The sequence below is a fragment of the Pygocentrus nattereri genome, chromosome 10 (genome assembly GCF_015220715.1).
Source record: "Pygocentrus nattereri isolate fPygNat1 chromosome 10, fPygNat1.pri, whole genome shotgun sequence".
Lineage (NCBI taxonomy): Eukaryota > Metazoa > Chordata > Actinopteri > Characiformes > Serrasalmidae > Pygocentrus > Pygocentrus nattereri.
The window spans coordinates 13,572,623-13,593,248 of record NC_051220.1 but is presented as its reverse complement, the minus strand read 5'-3'; the positions used below and the strand labels follow the sequence as shown (position 1 = coordinate 13,593,248).

The 20,626-nt window shown below is 37.6% G+C and overlaps 3 protein-coding genes across 4 annotated transcripts in view; 1 reads left to right on the top strand and 2 right to left on the bottom strand.

Moving 5' to 3' along the window:
• Nucleotides 1-155: 155 nt before the first annotated feature.
• On the bottom strand, nucleotides 156-2,016 carry pomca (proopiomelanocortin a). Its single transcript, XM_017708812.2, has 3 exons — nucleotides 1,913-2,016; nucleotides 1,552-1,699; nucleotides 156-949 (listed from the first exon to the last, which is right to left on the bottom strand). Exons 2-3 carry the CDS (start codon nucleotides 1,687-1,689, stop codon nucleotides 413-415), a joined length of 675 nt encoding a protein of 224 aa, XP_017564301.1. The 5' UTR covers nucleotides 1,690-1,699; nucleotides 1,913-2,016; the 3' UTR covers nucleotides 156-412.
• Nucleotides 2,017-3,528: 1,512 nt separating this feature from the next.
• On the top strand, nucleotides 3,529-16,476 carry LOC108433935 (angiopoietin-related protein 7). The gene is made up of 7 exons (XM_017708817.2): nucleotides 3,529-3,642; nucleotides 6,319-6,863; nucleotides 9,382-9,616; nucleotides 9,924-10,061; nucleotides 13,653-13,869; nucleotides 14,146-14,341; nucleotides 16,330-16,476. Exons 2-7 carry the CDS (start codon nucleotides 6,471-6,473, stop codon nucleotides 16,474-16,476), a joined length of 1,326 nt encoding a protein of 441 aa, XP_017564306.1. The 5' UTR covers nucleotides 3,529-3,642; nucleotides 6,319-6,470.
• The window catches only part of snx9a (sorting nexin 9a), a 23,978-nt gene continuing 19,234 nt past the window's right edge, over nucleotides 15,883-20,626 (bottom strand). For both annotated transcript variants that reach the window (XM_017708813.2, XM_017708814.2), the window contains one exon: nucleotides 15,883-19,917. In XM_017708813.2, the coding sequence (XP_017564302.1) occupies nucleotides 19,870-19,917 (48 nt within the window). In that variant the 3' untranslated portion in view covers nucleotides 15,883-19,869. The remainder of the gene's footprint in view (nucleotides 19,918-20,626) is intronic.

The following is a 20,626-nucleotide window of genomic DNA, read 5'->3' as shown; positions in this document are numbered from 1 at the left end:
AATATTTTGGAATTATATTGAACTCCAAAGAATGAGATTGTCAATTTGCGCTTGAAATATACTTGTTTTATGGATGACTTTTTCATATTTTACAATATCATACATGTTACTAAATAAAATAAAAATGCTATGACCAACATTTAATCACCACAGCATTTCTATGTACAATAGTAATTATTTATTGTTGATTTCATTGTAAATGTACTGCTGGCTACAAGAACAAAGTGCTATTTGTTGACAACGCCCCACAAGTTCACTATCAGATATGTCTACTTTTCAAAGAATTTAAGGGGAAAATAAGCAAGTTATCTGCGGTGAATAAAAACTATTTTCTCTCTCTCTCTCTCTCTCTCTCTCTCTCTCTCTCTCTCTCTCATAATGCATTTAATGTGATTGTTCCTGTCCTGTACCCTTAGTGATCTTTCTTCTGGTGTCCATCTTTATTGATGACATTCTTGAATAGTGTAAGCAGAGGTTTCTGACTGCGTTCGTCCCAAGACTTCATGAAACCACCGTAGCGCTTGCTGGCTGGGGGGCCACTCCAGCGAAAGTGGTTCATCTTGTAGGAACCATCTTTCTTCTCCTGTTGGCTGAAGGAGCTGTCCTCCAGAGGATAGTCAGCCTCATTGTTAACCAACTCACGCCTCATCTCAGCTGGCAGTGCCTCTGCTGACTCCTCCTCCACCCCGTTGGTGTAGACCTTGATGGGCCTGCGCTTGCGGCCGACAGGCTTGCCCCAGCGGAAGTGTTCCATTGAGTAGGAACGTTTGGATTCATGCAGTGGGCCTATCTCTGGAGCTTCTTCCTCTTGGGTGGGCGAGAAGGCAACAGCAGGCAGTGCAGCAGGGACCTCATTGGGTTCGGGGTCCAGTAGAGGCTGGAGGTGGCCGTCTCCAGGATAAAGAGGAGATTCTGCTGTCAGATCAGACTTGCACAAATTGATGCAGTCCTGGGAAGAAAACACAGTAACTCAGTACAATCAACTGATAAATGAATGATCTATTATCCAGCAAGTTTCTTGTAGAACATGTCTTGGCAGTCAATTTTTACATTTCTGATACTAACAGAATTAGCACAGTTTAATATTTCCCAGAAATAAAACAACAAAACAAACAGATTTAGACTTGCACATAAAATATAATACAAGTGTGCCAAAAAGTGTTCTTTGAAATAATACCATTCAATAAATTTAAATACATTTGTTTAGTTTTTTTTTTTTTTTTATATACAAAAGGCACTGTTACATATGTCCAGATCCAGGCTCCTATTAACCAAGCCAACCATGAAAGTGACCCTTGTTCATGTTCTTATTTTTTAGTAGGGTTTGTAAGTTCTGCAGCTACAGGTTACAAACATATAGCATGTATTATGCATATTATACACATATTGAAAAAAGGTAACAATGTTTATAATATTAAATTAACCATAAAGCTTTTTCATAAAGCATAAAGTTTTTTTTAGAACCATTTAAATATTGCACAAATATTCTTTGAAATTTTATGGTGGCTTCTCTAGCAGTGGAAAGGATCATCAGTAGAAGCAGAGACTCACCAGGATGTTCTGTTCAGAACTGAGGTCTCTGCAGTGAGTGTTTTCCCAGCATTGAGCTTTCACCTCTGCACTCCTTGCACACAGCACAGCCAGAGCCAAAAACCACAAAGGACACATCATTCTCAATCCCCTAATCATCACAGGGAAACTGCAGGAGAGGATAACAACTTCAGTTATATGCATAGTAACATGTAAGCCAGAAGAAAGAGCTTAAAGAATAAGTGAGAAAATATTTCTGATTGAATCCAAAATTATGATTTCCTTAAAAGAAAATAAGAGCAAAAATGATTAAAACAGAGACATTTCAGTTGAACAATATTTGTCCCCTAAAAGTGGAAACTCTGCATGTGGGATCACTCACCTGTTGCGAAGAAAGATGATGAAGCGTCTGTGAATGTTCCTCCCCAGGTTCTTCCACTCCACGCAGACGTCCCACCACGTGTGAGTCTGTATATTTCTGATGTCTGAACCATCGCTCTGCTCTTCTTTTATATGCCCACCTAAGTGACACACCTTTCAAGGACAAATAGTACGAAATTTCTTCTCTAGCTCTCAAGATGGAACAGAGTAGGAAAACCCAGCATATCCTGAACCTTACAGAAGAATAATGCATGACAAATTACCAGCTAACCTCGAAATGTCACCAGGCATTGACAGCTGGACTAGTAAGGATTATCAGATAGTTGTCATTGACAAAATCATGACGCTCTTTTCTAATATGTTAAGGGCAGCAGTGTCAGTTTACATGACTTGGAGTTATTAAAGGTTGAAATTCCATATCCAGTCAATGACGTCTGTCATTTTGCTTGGCTAACAGCATACAGGTGCTAAATCTGGGTCTTAGTTATTTGCAAAAGGATGGATTGGAAAAAGGTAGTCTTCTTATTTCAGCTGAAGTTTAAGTTCAGATGGAATTACATCAGTGTTGCAGTCGGTTAGTGCTAACTTTTACATTTTACTTTTGATGCAGCCTTAAATTGCTGTGCTTTTAATATTACATTTGATTGAACTTTATTCAGAAGTGACTGACATTTATGTGGAGCTGACGTATTGACTTATGTGGAGCATGATGCAATAGGCATCCTATAACCATATAGTAAAGGTATGAACTATTAGATTGTAGGTAAAATGTCCTGATTGGTGTAAACAGTTTATAAAATTATGATTATTCAGCATTCTAGTGGATTCCTGAAGGTGTATGATCTCTATCCACCCAATGTAAAAGAAAGAAAAAGGGAACACAGAGAGAAAGAAAAGAAGCTTGAGATCACCAACTTTAGAGATCACCAACTGTATTAATAAGCCTGTAGTAATCAAGGCTGCTGGCTGACTCAGTGAGCGTTAAGTGAAGCGTCTTCATAAAAACACCATGATTGTATCGGAGCTCTGACCTTGCTGGCCTTTCATGTTTCTCGTATCTGGTGCTTTGTCATAAAGTCCTAAGAAATGCTACAATTGAGTGGTCCATCAAGTGGAAAAGCTTTTAGTGATGAACCATAAGAGAAAATCCAGATAAACATCCAGAATGCGTAACTTGTCATTCAGCCTACAGCGCTGCATGCAGCTGGGCAATCACTTTGAAGATTTTCGACAAATACAAGGCTTATATTTCACTAAACATTCAGATTTGTTCTTGGTGCATACAAGTGATTTGTTGAGAAAGGCTTTTAAAGCCACCACACTTATAAGAAGAGACAAATTCCACATTAACAATGCCTAAATGTAAAAGATGAAGACAGAGAAAGAGTAAGGTTTTGCTACAGCAGAAATTGGTAAAAAATTAATAGCTTTAAATTCTTTTACAGTAATCTAAAGTAGAAGACACAGGAAATGAATGACATCTGAATGCAGAGTGTGGGAAAATAAGGCAATATACTCATATTTCCCATTCACTGCTCACTTTCCCTGCTGCACAAGCGCTGTTCTACGAATCCTATTAAAGAGGATTATGGGGATAAGATGTCTGTCACCCCTGAGTAACACTCTTCTACTCTGCAGTCTTACTTTATTAGGGAAACAGAGAGAGAAATGTATTCTCTTCTTACATTGTTTTGCTCTGCTGATAAAGAGATTCCTCGGGCTGGAAAGCAGGTAATATTTGTTCAGTGTTTTTTAGTTACTTGTGTTTAGACCATGTTATTTTAATAATGAAACATACTAATAGAGAGTGAGTCATTGCAGCATAAAGCTGCTGGTTCACCACATTTATGCAGAAGATTTGTGGTGTAATTGTGAAATATATGAACGAGTTGATGCAAATTTTACACATATGGTTATGGTTAAAAATAATGGTATAATTAAATGTGTGTTAATTGTACTGAGACTGTTGCAATGTCTGCCCTCCTTCCCTTCTCTACCCCGCTATTACCCTTTGGCCTCCTTTAAGGCCTGACTATGTTTGTTCTATGTACTTCATTATTTGTAAGTCGCTTTGGATAAAAGCGTCTGCTAAATGTAATGTAATGTAACGTAATGTAATGGTTGATATACTCATTTCAAACTGCTACTAAGTACTACTAAACTAAGATTTTTATTTTTTGTATACCATTCTTTTAAGACATTACTAACTTTTAGTGAAAAACAGTTATTACACAATCCTGTGCAAACTTAATTTTTTAAAATAAAACATTAGTTGACTGGTCAGTTAGCATTAACTTTCTCAGAAAACCAGCAATAGTTCAATGAATACAATTAACATTAATTAAATAAGTAGTTATTTTAAGGTATTCCATTGTGTTTGTTGCATTTATTCTACTGACACATCGATCAGACATAATATTTTCAGTGCCTCTTTGTTTCTACGCTCATTGTCCATTTTCTCAGCTCCACTTACTATATAGGTGCACTTTGTAGTTCTACAATTAAAGACTGCAGTCCATCTGTTTCTCTGCATACTTTGTTAGACCCCTTTTACCCTTTTCTTCAGTGGTTAGGATTCCCATGGACCCTCACAGAGCAGGTACTATTTGGTTGGTGGATCATTCTCAGCACAGCAGTAACACTGATGTGCTGGTGGTGTGTTTGTTTGGGTCTGAGTGGATCAGACACAGCAGTGCTGCTGGAGTATTTAAACACCTCAGTGTCACTGCTGGACTGAGAATAGCCCACCAACCAAACATACCCAGCCAACAGCATTCTGTGGGCAGCAACCACTGATGAAGGACTAGAGGATGACCAACATAAAACTGTGCAGCAACAGATGAGTTATCATGTCTGAGGAGTGTCTAATAGAATGTACAGTAAGTGGATACAGTGTTTAAAAACTCCAGCAGCACTGCTGTGTCTGATCCACTTGTACCAGCACAACACGCACTAACACACCACAACCACGTCAGTGTTACTGCAGTGCTGAGAATGATCCAACAAATAGTATCTGTTCTGTGAGGGTCCATGGGGGTCATGACCACTGAAGAACACGGTAAAAGGGGGCTAACAAAGTATGAAGAAACAGATGGACTACAGCCTGTAATTGTAGAACTACAAAGTGCACCTATATGGTAAGTGGAGCTGATAAAATGGACAATGAGCATATAAACAATGAGGTGGTTATAAAGTTTTGCCTGATTGGTGCATATGGTGATTTTACAAGCAAACACACACTTATTACCAAGATAAAAAGTTTTAAATAAGGTGCTTAGGTGCCTAAAACGTTTACACAGTACTGCATCTGGCAAAATGATCATATTAATCAGGAAATATATAATACATATGAAAACTAAAGGTAAATAATTTTAAATCATCTTCTTCTATCTTCTAAGTCACTGCTTCTTCTGAGTATTTCAAAACATGCAGAAATATCTAAAAAAACTAATATTAAATATATCATGTGAAATTTTAAGCAATACAGAAATACAATCAAAATGCATAATATTATATATTGTGCCTCAGATATAATACATGATATGCTGTGAATTTCTTGTTTTACAATTCCTTGTATATACATTATGCATGTATTTATAGTGTAAATATATTTTTTTTGTATTCATAGGAACTGGCAGTTTATTAAGGAATAGTGAAAAGCTAGAAACTGTAAATAATTATGGGCTGAATATGTTAGATTTTTGTTTATATATACATGTTCAAAGCAGTTGGGGATCATTAACTTCTTAAATAATTATGTTTTTAAGCACTTAAGTAATTAAGTACTCTGTTGTGTTATGAAACCAAAGTTGGTCTTCCATAGGTGAAATAATGCTGCCTCATGACTAAAATAGTCTTTGTGAATTTAAATATGTCTGAATCAGGAAAATGATTGTTATTCAGTTATCTGAAAGAAAAGACCTACCTACCTAAAGCTACATACCTACCTAAAGAAAATAACTACTGACCTAAATATTGAGTAGTGCAATAATTGCATTGTCTGCTTTGCTTGTGAAGCGATTTCTTTGGAGACAGACCAAGGTAGACATATGAGCAGGTAAGCACTAGGTGGGATTTTAGCTATAAGCTCACTTCTTGATAATTGTAAGACTAAATTGGAAAAGTAGACTGTCCTGTATTATGGAATGGCCCTTAGGCCTCCTAATCAGTTTCTTAGGCAGGAGTCAATGATAATAATAATAATAATAATAATAATAACAATAGCAACATATTTTATTTATAAGACCCACATATACAATCATTGCACAAAGCACACAGACAAAACTGAAAATAACAAGATCATTAGAATAGCACAGAGAGTAAACAATAAAAAAAGAAAGAAATCGCATTAAACACAGGAAAAAACTTAAATGAAAAAATTTACACTTTTACCATTTCTCTACACAGAGGCAGTCACGCCCATCGGTATACTGTGGACAAGTCTGTATATTTGAAGAGAGCCAAAGTGAGGATATCACTAGATGCCCACAGTGACTCAAGTTCCTCATGAGGTCCTTACTCTTTTGTCCTCTGTTTGAGAAATTCCCCTCTAGTGCAGAATGAAGCTTTCTCTGCTGTACAAGTCCTTAATCCTGGCAGCATGGACTCAGTCTCTAGTGCACAGTGATAATGGCACAGACACTCAGGAAACAGATTCAAATGAATCCGACTCGCACCAAACTGACAAACACCGCATTAGCAGCGGCCTAATGCAGTGTGGTGAATATAGCAACGAGGTGATGCCCAATGGACAGTGTCGCTTGATGGCCACATTGCCACAGTTAGAAGAGCAGAGGTGTCCTGACATGTTTCGCTGCACGGATGAGGTGTCGTATTGGCTGCATGAGAACGAAGAGCGTAAACAGCAAATGCAGGACCTGAAGGAGACCATCTCAGAGCTTCAAGAAGAGCTACGGAATCACAGGCACCGCATCAAAGTTCTGGAACTACAGGTGAAAGCAGCACCACACAACTGATGTCATTTAGAATATGTTTTCCATGTGACATTGTGTCAGGCACACAATTTCTCAAAGCTTTTTGCACTGTCAAAAATCGCTCATCAGATCAAGCAAAAAAAATTACTTCATGTGATAACAAGTAAATGAACTAGTTTTATTCAACCTAAATAAATACTTTGAATGAATGATTCTTTCAATCAATGTATTTTTTAACTGAGAAAAATTGTTGCTTGTTAGTAGATGAAGTCATTTTTTTAGGTTGATCTGATAAGCCATTTTTTACAGTGTGTGCTATTCAGCATTCAACAGACACCAAGGTAAAAGCTTACATTTGTGCATGCTACAGATCTAAGTGAACAGAAGGTAGTACAGGATCTAACATATACACCTGAGGAAATATACTACATTATTTATCATGAACCTACTTTGACTAGAGGGAAGCAGTAAATGTGCTTTCCATGAGATAGTGTGTAGTCTCCTCTTGCAGTACAAACAAACCATGGTTTCCCCACTAATGCCTCCTTAACCCTGAACAATAACTGGATTAAGGTTGAGACCTGCACCACAACCACATGGCCTACAGGCCGTGCTGCTCTCGGCACAAAGCCTTGACATTTCTAAATGCAGTTTTGTACAGTTTTTTCCCCTCACCCCTGCATTTGTAATGTACACCTCATACGTGCTCAAATGTGCACCCACATTTGTCTGACGACCCTCATTTTACCACATTACATAGTTCAACATGTAAGGATATAGACAAACACCAGTATCTAGCTAGCTGTCTGTAGAAAATGTTGAAACCTTTGTATGTACTATTTTTCAGTGTAGTACTGGTTATAATTAACACCTAGAACTGATTATCACAGTACAGCAATTGCATGCATTTATACCAGTCATTAAGACTAAAAAGATGGCAGTAACGAAATATCTTAAAATCATGACAAAATGTGATAAACTAGAATAAATGAAGCAACCAATATGGTGGTAAAATCAAAACATGTAAAATAAATTCAAATATGTTTTTTTGCTAGTCATAACATCAAATAGATAAAGAAATAAAATGTAATTAACGCACATTAACAAAACCATAACAAATGGAAGAGCCACCCACAACACTACAATATTAGAGACAGGCTGGTCAAGATACAATAAGTATTGTACACTTTACCAATATGGTCTGCAATAACAGCCTATTACATTTTAACATCTTTGACAAAAATCTTGTCCTGTATCTTTCAGAATGCACCATTTTATGCAGCAATCCACTGTATTTAAGGAGTTGCAGCGTGTCTACTGTGAATTTATATTTGGTTTACTTGTTTAAACACAGCTGATTTTAACTTTTAGCGTCTGACAGAGAAATTGCTGAACTATTCCAGTTATCTAGAACCAGAAAAATGCACATCTGGCCCTGTTGTTTTTGGAGTATTTTGTACTGTTTTGGTTAAGGAAGCTTTTCATCAAGTGATAAATAACACACAGTGTACACAAACTTGTTGTTCAAACCCAATTCCAAAAAAACCAAAACATTGTCAATAAACAATGTCCATCACTACATCCACAAAAGCAATTTAAGATGGTACTATGCACAGTGGAAGTCATATGGCAACAGTGTCCAGAAATGCTGCTGACTAATCTTGAGCTTGTCTAAAATGGACTGAAACCCAGTGGAAATATGTGTTGATGAGTAAACCTTTCAGATTATAAATGGAAATAATGCACGTCATGTTCTCCAGGCCAAAGAAGTAAATGGCCACCCAGTCTATACCAGCAAGTTCAAAAGCTGGGGTCTATCATGGTATGTAGGTGTACTAGTAGGTAATTTGTACATCTGTGAAAGCAACACTAACACTGGACACATGTTGAAGCAACATATGCTGCCTTTTAGACGCTGTCATAATCAGGGATTTTCACACTTATTTTATTCTGCATGCTACAATGCCATGGCTGTACACTGGCCTGCTTGCAGTCCAAAACCAAGTCCCAATCATATACAGGCCATATACACTGCTCAGCTTAAGACTCATATTGTTGTACATATTGTACATATTGTTAAAGGGAAAGGTGATTGTAATGTTTACATTGTAAACATGCTCTTGTCTCAGCTTTTTTTGGAATGTGTTGCAGGCATGGAATTTGGAATAAGCATATATTTCCAACAAACAATAATGTTAAATAGGTAAAATATAGAATATTGTGTTTTTCTAGTGTTTCCATTTAATACAGGTTATAAAATACAATTTCCTTATCACTGCATTCTGTTTTTGTGCATTGCATTCATTTGACCTGGTTTCCCCCCACCAATTTATTGGCCTCAATAATTGAGATGGTTTTAACGCCTACTTGAGTAGGAATGGACATTGGGGCAGAGGAGAAGAGGTGAAGGTGCTTGTGTACCTGGATCTGTCTGAGGATCATGAGATTTTGCAACACCAATATGAGAACCAAATTTGACTGATAGAAGTGTATAACCTGTTTGCATTAAATTATATCAGTCAATGTTTGTTGACAGAATGAAGAAAAGAACGGTCAGAACTCTTCATTGGAACAGCGATTCCATGCTTTGGAGCAAATCTATGAAGAAGCCAACACACTGTTGCACATTCATGGTTCACTCATCTATGACATGCAGACACAGATCCGAAACCTCACCATGTCTGTGGAGCGTGTTCGACGCAACCCTGGCTGCATGATCAACATCGTCCGCACAAGCCCACTCCTCAATGCACAAGAAACCTTGCATCCAGGTCTGTGTTAAAGCCTGGTTTTGAGAGTTCCTTTTACCAGTTACTCACATAAGGTTATGTGACATAATGTTAATCAAATGTCACTGCAGATTTGATAAAGCTTATCCATGCTGGATGAGGTTGCAGAATACTGATTTGCACTTTCAGTGTTATAAGGATTAGAGCTGTTGCTGTAGTTCATAATTATACTTCATATTCCTCATTATTATTACATTACAATTCTTTGCTAATTTGACAAACTACTAAATAATTTTGTATTTAGTGCTGTGTACTACTGTTTGGTATAATTTCGTGTTGATCTCTTCAGAGGTTCAGCATATACGAAACTGCCCAATCGACTGTGCTTCCTTATACTACAATGGAGTCCACAGATCTGGGATTTTTACTGTTGTCCCTTCACTAGGATCAACACCTGTTGAGGTCTACTGTGACATGGAGACAGATGGTATTCTATTTTCTATTTCTTTAAATATGGTCATTTATGGTCATTATGATTATGAGATTATCGTTTTAGAGATTCCTGTAATGAATTCCAGCTCACTGGTGCACTGTAGCTAAAAGCAGATTTTTCCAGTTCAGTAAGAACTCTCAGCACCTGAAGAGTGATACAAACACTGGAACTATTCTGATAAATTGCACTATTTACACTGAGAATGTTCATGATGTATGATGGGACATGGCCAGTAAACTTTACAGTATGCAGTGATGGGTATTTTAATTTTAGGCATCACTAGAATAAATCAGAGTGGTATACAGAGTCTACAGATTTGAGAGTAGTAACAGATGCATATCTGTGTATCACATTACCATAATCTAGAGTAAAAAATAATGGTGCTGCAACAATCGTTTTCCATGTCTGCATTGGAATACATACTTTGTTTTGAAACAGGAAGCCAAGTTTCTGCTTCAGTTTACATGTAAGAAGTTCAGAAGGCATTTAAAAGTGCATTTGTTGTCTTGCCAAGGTATTTGCATTTATTATTCTTTCAATGTCAGATCCATTCAGGGTTGTGATTTTTAAACTGTTAAAATCAGGGTTAGTGGCTTTGGAAAACAGCATTAATTTAGTTTTCTCAACATGTAGTTCAAGTTCAAGTTCAAAGTGTTTATTGTCATATGTACAGAGGAAACAGGTTTCCTTATATACAATGAAAAGCTTACTTTGCTCCTCGCTAAGAATGCCAGATATAACATTAAAAATACAAAAGGGTATATATACAACCATATATATTAATCAAGAAACAGTGCAATGTATAAATTACAGTGGTATGGATGGATAGTGCTGTGCCTTGCCAGGAACATGATTATCTGCAGCAGAAATGAGTAGTAAAGTGCAATAGTGCAATTGTAAACATGTGCTACAGTTAAAGTGACAGTAGTTGCAGGTTATTCCTGAGGAAAGTGTTCTTTACCAGTGGGATACACATCACACGTCTGTACCTAAGTCTGGCAGACCGAAGTGTGAATAGTTATTTCTGGTTCAGAACTCTGATTGCGGTGTAAGACTAGTTTATGATCGTAAAAGGCTGACTGTAGGGAATAAAAATTATACTACAATTTTTCCACTGCAGCACCGATATAGTCAGTCAAAGAGTATAGAATGGTTTTGCATATACATGTACTTTACAATCAACAATGAAAGCGGCAATAGCATTAATAGAGATATTAAATAATACTGGTCTGAGGATCGAACCTTGAGGGACCAGCTTAGTTACTGGCGGTAGCTCTGATTGGCTGTGTCCTTCACACTGCTGTCTATGCAAGAGATAATTCAAAATCTACTTGGTAGCACTGCAGTCAAAACCAATATTTTGTAGACTTTTTTAAAAGTAGGGCATGATCAATTGTACCATAGTCTTTACAGAGATCAATGAAATGACTGCACAATGTTTCTTTCTATCGATGACACTGAAATGACTGAGTGTAGACGCAGAGATTGTACTATACCCGTATCCTCAGATTCTTTAAACTTTGCTTTCTTTCCTTTAACTGTTCTTTGATGCTGCAGCCTTATACAACTGCATTCAGCCATTTCTTTCTATATCTCTTCGAACATGAAGGGGTTTAGATGAGTCTTTTGTAATTTTTTGTACAGAAATATCGCCCCAAATGTTTATAAGGTTTCAGCAACACAAAACTACGATGAATGTCGAGTTTGGATTGGCATAAATGCTGCATTAATTCTGATTTAGCTGTTGCATTGCTGCATACTGGATACGTATCAGATTTCATTATGAACGATGAGCAAATCGGAATTGAACGTCCTAGATCCAATGTGTTTTTTTTTGCTGTCCACACTGCCACACAGATGACACATCTGTATGACATGTAAAGAAAAAGATTTGGGCTGCTTTTACCTGCTGTGTGAACAAAATCAGATAGGTAGTAGTGGAGGTAGTGAATCTCTAAAGTTGATCATTCACTAAGAATTCTAAGACTTTGGCTAAGCATGGCAATTTTGAGATGGGTCTATAATACTAAATTATATGTTCTGTTTTCCAGATACTGGGAATTCTGCTTGAAAAAACAGACATTAAAAAATCCTCTCCTATTACTTTTTAGTAATGCTGTTTAAGGCTTTAGCTACTATGTGAGGAAAGACAGGGTGAATTGTAAAGAGACCAAGTCTTACATCAGGAAAGCCCTCATTAGAGACTCCCATTCAGATAATAATCAGGCCCGACCCTGCTTAGCTTCTGAGATCAGTTGACATTAGGCGTTCTCAGAGAAGTACGACTGCAAGTGCATATTGGTATGTGCACATATTAACACCGCTCCCATATGTATGTTGACCATCTCAGTCCAAACCTGAGGGCAATAATATTAAGTTGTCCCTCCGTTTGCCACCATAATAGCCTCCACTCTTCTGAAAAGGCATGGCTGTGGGGAATTGCTTCCATTAGGCCGCAAGAGCATTTGTGACATTTGGCACTGATATTATGATAAGGCCTGGCTCGCAGTTCGCATTCCATATTACCCGAAAGCTGTTACACGGGGTTGAAGTCAGGAACCAGTCAATTTCCACCAAACTTAGCAAAGCTTTTGTTTATGCAGTCCACTTTCTGCACTGGCATGTTGTCATGATGAATCAGGAAAGGGCCTTAATCAAACTGTTGTCACAAAGCTGGAAGTCCACAATTCTCTAGAATTTCATTGTGTGCTGCACTGGCATAGGCAGAAGTATATTTTTGGGTAGGCCTGTGAAAACATGGGTGGGCCAACTTGGTAGATACAATTTCCAAAGACATATCCCACAATATCATAATATCATGCTATGGCCTAGTGGTAGGAGAAGTGAGCCTTCAACTGGAAGGTTGTGAGTTCAAATCCCACGGCTGACTAGATATACCTGGTTATGCCTTTGGGAAAGGCACTTAACCCCAAATGCCCCAGGTAATGCTATGCTGCCCCTAGAACAGTGTGTGCAAAAAATTAGGAAAAACAACACAGCTTAAAAATATCAAGCATCCTAGGCTAAAACATACTATAATGGCAGGCATGATGATTAAAGACTATTTTGATGACTCCATGCACTGAAGTAGGCGACTGCATTGACATTTTGATAGCCCATTTTAGCTTCTGGGGCAAGAGAACTGTAAATATCAAATTCATAGACCACTGACAACAATGGGCCTCATTCAGAAATATCTTCCTTTTTTTTATAAAGTTTTTTTATTCTTCAATTTGTTTGAGAAAGCTCCTAAGAAAAAGTCTTCATCAGATTCATGAAATGTTCTTACACTATAGGAATGTTCACAGCTTTGTGCTTTTTAGTGTGTGTAGATACTATTCTTACCAAATCCCAATGAGAAAGCTGTTGCTAAGCAGTGATTAAAGCGGTGAGAAAACAAGATGGAGCTTGGGATTGGTTAATTAAGACTGTACTGCACACATTCAAAATGATTGAGAGCTTTATGATTGTGATTGGCCATAATGTGACAACAGCGCTCATAAAAAAAATCTTTAAAAATATGCTTTTCCCCACATTTGTAAGAATCATATGGTCTTGTTAAATTAGTTTCTTCATTACTATTAGGTGGTGGCTGGACCATGTTCCAGCGACGACAGGATGGCAAGGTTAATTTCAATCGCAAGTGGACAGAATACAGAGATGGCTTTGGAGACCTGAATGGTGAATTCTGGTTGGGTAATGACCACATTCATGACATTTCCAGCCAGGGGGATTACTGCTTACGCGTCAACTTGGAGGACTGGAATGGCAAACACAAACATGCTCTATACCAAAGTTTCAGGTGAGGCTTTCCTCTGACAGATCTTTACTTAGCTTCCCTCTACTTCTCCCCCCTAAATACATTATCTTCTGAAAAAAACAAATGTCTTTTAGACAAAGATATGAGCTGGTAAGCCTCTTAGAGCTGGATTTCTTTTCTATGATCTATTTTTGCTCCTAGATCATTTCTACTTTGAGATTATTTGTAAGTTTTGAGAATCACAGTTCAATAAAGCCTTTTCTTGTAATATCATGGAAGATAAACCATAGCAAACATGTTTGAGCTATATCCCTTCAGGATTGAAAATGAGGAGAACCAATATCGTCTCCATGTATCTGGATTTAGCGGAACAGTGGAGGACTCGTTCAGCTGGTACCATGACAAGCAGAGCTTCAGTACACCTGATACAGGCAACATCTGTGCTGAGATCTCCCATGGAGGATGGTGGTACCACCAGTGCTTCTTTGCTAACCTGAATGGCGTGTATTATAAGGTAAGAGATCAGTAAAAGTAGAGCTGGTCCAAACAGCATGCAAGTGTTCAGAAATATCTCTGAACTAGTCTTTGAATACTTGTTCTCAAAAAATCGTTAAAAAACTATGTCAAATGTGTGTGATTTGACTGTAATTTGAATTCTGAATTCTGAAGTGGTTACATAAGTGAACTGAGTTGGAAGTAGTGTGGATTAGACACATGATGGTACTCAGATACCTGTGATATCTTTGCTAAATTTGATGAAATTTAATATACACTACTCAGAAAAATAAAGGGAACACTCAAATAACACATCCTAGATCTGAATTAATTAAATATTCTCATTGAATACTTTGTCCTGTACAAAGTTGAATGTGCGGACAACAAAATCACATAAAAATCATCAATGGAAATCAAATTTATTAACCAATGGAGGCCTGGATTTGGAGTCACAGACAAAATTAAAGTGGAAAAACACACTACAGGCTGATCCAACTTTGATGTAATGTCCTTAAAACAAGTCAAAATGAGGCTCAGTATTGTGTGTGGCCTCCACGTGCCTGTATGACCTCCCTACAATGCCTGGGCATGCTCCTGATGAGGTGGCGGATGGTCTCCTGAGGGATCTCCTCCCAGACCTGGACTAAAGCATCCGCCAACCCCTGGACAGTCTGTGGTGCAACATGAAGTTGGTGGATGGAGCGAGACACGATGTCCCAGATGTGCTCAATTAGATTCAGGTCTGGGGAACAGGCGGGCCAGTCCATAGCTTCAATGCCTTCATCTTGCAGGAACTGCTGACACACTCCAGTCACACTCCAGTCACCGCACCAGCATATGGTCTCACAAGGGGTCTGAGGATCTCATCTCGGTACCTAATGGTAGTCAGGCTACCTCTGGCGAGCACATGGAGGGCTGTGCGGCCCTCCAAAGAAATGCCACCCCACTCCATTACTGACTCACTGCCAAACTGGTCATGCTGAAGGATGTTGCAGGCAGCAGATCGCTCTCCACGGTGTCTCCAGACTCTGTCACGTCTGTCACATGTGCTCAGTGTGAACCTGCTTTCATCTGTGAAGAGCACAGGGCACCAGTGGCGAATTTGCCAATCGTGGTGTTCTCTGGCAAATGCCAAGCGTCCTGCATGGTGTTGGGCTGTGAGCAGAACCCTCATCTGTGGATGTCGGGCCCTCATACCATCCTCATGGAGTTGGTTTCTAACCGTTTGTGCAGAACCACTCCTTTACTGAGTGTGTCTTGTTAATCGCCAGTAATTTCCACCTGTTGTCTATTCCATTTGCACAACAGCGTGTGAAATTGATTGTCAATCCGTGTTGCTTCCTAAGTGGACAGTTTTGATTTCACAGAAGTTTGATTTACTTGGAGTTATATTGTGTTGTTTAAGTGTTCCCTTACCTGTAGTTCAAGTTACAATGGCATAAAAATAAGACAATGCTACTAAATAGAAAAAGCAATGCCAATGTAATGCACAAGTCCCTGAGACTTAAATTTATTATAATTCATTTATATAGGTAAGAAAAAAGAAAAACAATTAAGTGATAGCTGTCATCAAATTTATTAGTAATCAAAATTATAAAACCGTATAGAAAAGATTACGAAACAGTATATAGCCAGAACATGTGTACAGTCATATGCAAAAGTTTGGGCACCCTAGCCAAATGACATATTTTGTTGATTTTCTAAGTGAAAATAAATACACATCCCATACAGAGAAAACAAATCTGTACATTGTAGCATACTGGGGGAAAAAATAAACAGAAATCAACAAAACATGTAATTCAAACTTTTGGATATGACTGTATATGTGAATGTGTCCATTAGGCTGTTTTTGATTATAAGAGATACAGCAAGAATTAAAAATAGGTATTATCACAATCATTTTAATGTAAATTTGAATAAAATATTTGTAATTATTTTTGAATGACTGGGCTCAGTAGTCCCGACTGTGGCCTTCTGACTTCCGTGTATGTTCTTCTTGACCACCAGGGGGGGCGTTACTCTGCCAAAGGTAAGAATCTTCTAGGACCAGATGGCATTGTGTGGTACACCTGGAAGGATTCAGATTACTACTCACTGAAGAAAGTGAGCATGATGATCCGCCCACGGACCTTCAAGCCCCGTCCTTCTCCTTGACAACAGACGTTGCTCAAGACATCATGGAAACTCAAACTGTGACGGTGTCAATAGAGAATATTGATTCTGCAAGGCTGGATGAAAACGCCACAAAGTGCGTGTTTATGACTTTGATCTAAAAAGTCAAAATCCTGATTGCTGCAGATGGCAATTATAATCATCTGTAGCCAGTGTTATTAGGGAGTTGTTATGCTCCAGCCTGAAAATTTAAATTCCTTGCTATTAACAGATTTTTGTATATTCTGTCAAATAATTTGGATAAAACAGCCACTGGACCATGTTCTGTGCACAATATAACAAACGGTGTATACAAACTTCCATTTGACTTGTATAGGTAACGAATCACAACAAACATGTTTTCTGTTAATGACAGACTACATGAAAGACGGTCTTGGATTTTCAACACAACTACAATACTGTAGGACTTGGAGAACATTATGCGTATGCAGGTTTATCTTTTTAAAATGCTGACAACAGCATTTGATGTCTGTTAAATACAAAAATATTCTGCAACATTACTGTATTGCCTACTATTGTACATAGGATTTTTATATAAATGCAAAATGTAAAAATGTAAATAAGCATGTATATTTACAGATTGTTCTTTAGTAGTTTTCAATGGACAGTATTTTGCCAAATCTGTTCTGCAGATCTTTCTTTATAGATAAATATACCTCATTAACTAATACAGACTGATTTCATATGTATCGCTGAGGCACAGAGGACCAACAACAAAAGAGCTATACAAATAAGATGGAAGAGAAACTGCTACACGATACAACCTGATTATGGATGTATTGTTTTTCTAAAGATGCACATTACTTATTCAGAGATCTATGGTTACAGTTTTGTTATTATTTTGTTCTTTGCATATTTTTGCCTTTGGAGTATTAGGGCACCACAAAATATACATAAATAAAATGAAAGATGCTTTTGTTTATAAAAAAACACCATGAAAAAGTAGTACTTGTAGTACTTACAAAAAACTATTCGATTATTCAGTTCTAGATTCTTATATTAATAACTGCTGACATTCTTAAGCCTTTTATTTTAGTTTATACACATATAATGCAGTGAACTTTCATTACATTGAACTTTAAAAAACAGATAAAATGCTATAATGTTTTATTGGTTTCCCTGTCTTTGATTGATCTTACTATGGTTTTTACCTTCTGAGCACACCAAAGCAAAATTCAAGCAACTATAATGGAACAGCGAAGTGAACGTAAATATCCTACATACAGTCTTGAGCCTGCTGCAGATATTTCAGGAAAGGAAACAGACAGGTTGAGACTGGCATTTTCTTTCTCAGGGTCTTCCTCTGGAGCCCTTTCCCCCTCTCTCTCACACACTCACACACACACACACACGGCACGGTGACAGGCGGAGGTCAGCTTGCTCCCCATGCACGGTTTCCTCTGATGTCAGTGGCATGTTTCCTGTTACATAGTTGTGGAGAGAGAGTGTCCCAAAGAGTTTGACTAGAACAAGCACTCCCTATCCGTGGGCAATCAGGAAGCAAAGCAAAAGCTGTTCTCTGGTCTGAGAGGGGTCAGCTCTGATATCAGATTTCTCTAACTCTCTTTGTGGTCCCTCTTGCAGAAGACTTTCACTATAGCACTGCTCACCAACCCTGCTTCTAGAGACCTACCTTTCTACAGACTATAGGTTCCAACCCCAAATCAACTCCACCTAATCTAGCAATAAGCATTGCCTTCAGAGGTCTTTGCTGAATTTGGTTCAGAGGTGAAACCTGCAAGAAGGAAGATCTCCAGGAGGAGGGTTGGTGACGACTGTACCACAGTATGAAAGCATGGACCTTCTTTTGCAGTTTTTATATATTGAAATTGAAAACTCTGTCAATATGTGGCAACCCAAAAAAATGTGGAACATTTTCAACTGCTAGGACTTTTCATACTTGGACAGGTATACATATGACTTTATTTCACAAAGGGTTATGGAAGATACATTTTCATTTTAGTTTAATATAGCAACTTTTATAACATTTTATCATTCAAAAATCCTGGCTGCTGCAGACATAGACCTGGAACAATGTTTATTAGGAGTTTTTTTTTTTAAATAAACACTGGAAAGTCAAATTTTCTATGCAGATACTATCCCATAAATATATTAATGTTTATAAATTCTAATCTGTAAATTGAAACAGTCACTGAACATTTTTAATACTCATATTATATACTGTGTTTATCAAGTTCTATTTGACTGCAGTGATTAATAGCTAACAGGTTTTCAGCAAATTAGGTTTGGGTAGATTCTTCAGATTGGGTCTTAAATTCTTCACAGTATTAAATCCACAATAAATGTATACTAAAGGTGCATCACCAACACAAACATCTCAATATTCTTTATTGCTGTAAGTGATGTCTAGTTATTTGTGTCATCTTGAGGTAGCCAATCAAAAACTTGGAGCATTTCTATCCACTGGGACTCTTTTCATCTTAACTTTATTTCATATAATGTTATGGAAGATTTCGTTAAAATATTTGTAATTTTGTATAATACATATTCTTTATCACAGTTTAATGACAGAAAAACCTAAAGTTGGGTATATTACATTTAAGAAATAGTGATTTAAAATAAATTGTGTGTGTGTTATTGAACATAAAACATACAAAAACGTTCAGACAGTCATACATTTGGTCACACAGTTTAAGGCCCTGGCTCAGTGTAAAAATCTAACTAGGCACAAATTTAAAGAGATATGCAGAGGAATAGGAGCTGGTGATCAACCTTAATCAAACAACATGGATGTCCAATCACCGTATAAGGACAACTTGCACAAGCAATAGAATAAACCGATTAGCAAAACATTAGCCATGTACTGAAACTGATCTTTGTTTCAATCATTCACTTCCTATTAATTCACCACATTTGGGTGCATTGGGTGCAAGGCAGATGGCCTCAGCAGCAAAAATATGCCTAATCCCAACTTTGTTAGGAACATGACTTCAAAGTGCCGTTATTGGTGTAGAATTCATACATAAACAAAAAATGCATCAGATACATTTTTTACTGTGCAATGGCAGGATACCTGTTAAAATGCTTTGGAATGTTTGCTTCATGGGAAGCAGTTTGCTGCTAATGCGTCTGCAGTTTCCTTAATTGGAACAAGCCTTAACTAATGGCTAATAAAGTCTGGACTACTACTGTTAAACTCTTTTCACTGTCATTTACACACAAAATTCCTCTTTTTATATATATATATATATATATATATATATTAAAAAACCCCACACTGATTACATTAAAAGAATGACCATATGTGTATGGACGCATTGCATACTTCACAGTTGAGGGAAAAAAATGAGTTCCTCTTATTGCAGGGGAGGTTGGGATGATGCTGGTAGTGGGGTGAGGGGATGGCAGGTGTTCTCAGAAAGTTGTGTATTGACTGAGAGCTTGCTTCAGCTTCCCCACAATCTAGTCAGACAGAAGGAAAGATCCATAAACAACTATATCACATGTAGTGTTCCTGAAAATGTATTAGGCTTTTGAACACCCTTTGCTGATACATAATTACAAACAACTCCCATGACAGTGCAATATATATATTAAAGTGAGCATTTAGAGTATTTAAACACTTGTTTTTGTTTTCCAATGCATATTTCCACTTAGAATTTACATACATAATGTCACTTGACTCTATTAATAAATATGATAAAAATATGTAGTCAAACAAAGATGTGTTTTAAAATTAGGATAAAATACATTCAAAACTTTTATTCTGCTACTCATGTCAAGGTTTTGGATATATTAGATGGTAAGCAAACAGTTGGTTCTCAAAGTCGACTTGTTGGAAGAAGGAGAAATGGGCAGGCGTGAAGCCATGAGCAACTTTGACAATAGTTATGGTCTGACGACTGCGTCAGAGCATCTCCAAAACAACAAGGCTTGTGGGGTGCTCCTGGTCAGCAGCGGTAAGCAGAGTACCTCTCAACAGTGGTCCAAGGACACACAAATCCCGGACCAGTGACAAGGTGTTGAGCACCGAAGGCTCACTGATACATCAAAGACAACAAAGGCTATCCTGTTTGGTCCATATGAACAGAAGAACTACTACAGCACAAGTCACTGAAATTGTTAATGATGGTGACAGGAATGTGTGACACAATATATTACATATATAATG

Excerpts from the sequence above, each read along its gene's own strand:
- LOC108433935 (XM_017708817.2), top strand. The coding sequence starts at position 6,471 with ATGAAGCTTTCTCTGCTGTACAAGTCCTTAATCCTGGCAGCATGGACT. Across the intron at positions 10,062-13,652 it reads CTGTGACATGGAGACAGATG|GTGGTGGCTGGACCATGTTC; the intron begins GTATTCTATTTT and ends CATTACTATTAG. Across the intron at positions 13,870-14,145 it reads GCTCTATACCAAAGTTTCAG|GATTGAAAATGAGGAGAACC; the intron begins GTGAGGCTTTCC and ends ATATCCCTTCAG.
- pomca (XM_017708812.2), bottom strand. The coding sequence starts at position 1,689 with ATGATTAGGGGATTGAGAATGATGTGTCCTTTGTGGTTTTTGGCTCTG. Across the intron at positions 950-1,551 it reads GTTCTGAACAGAACATCCTG|GACTGCATCAATTTGTGCAA; the intron begins GTGAGTCTCTGC and ends TTTTCTTCCCAG.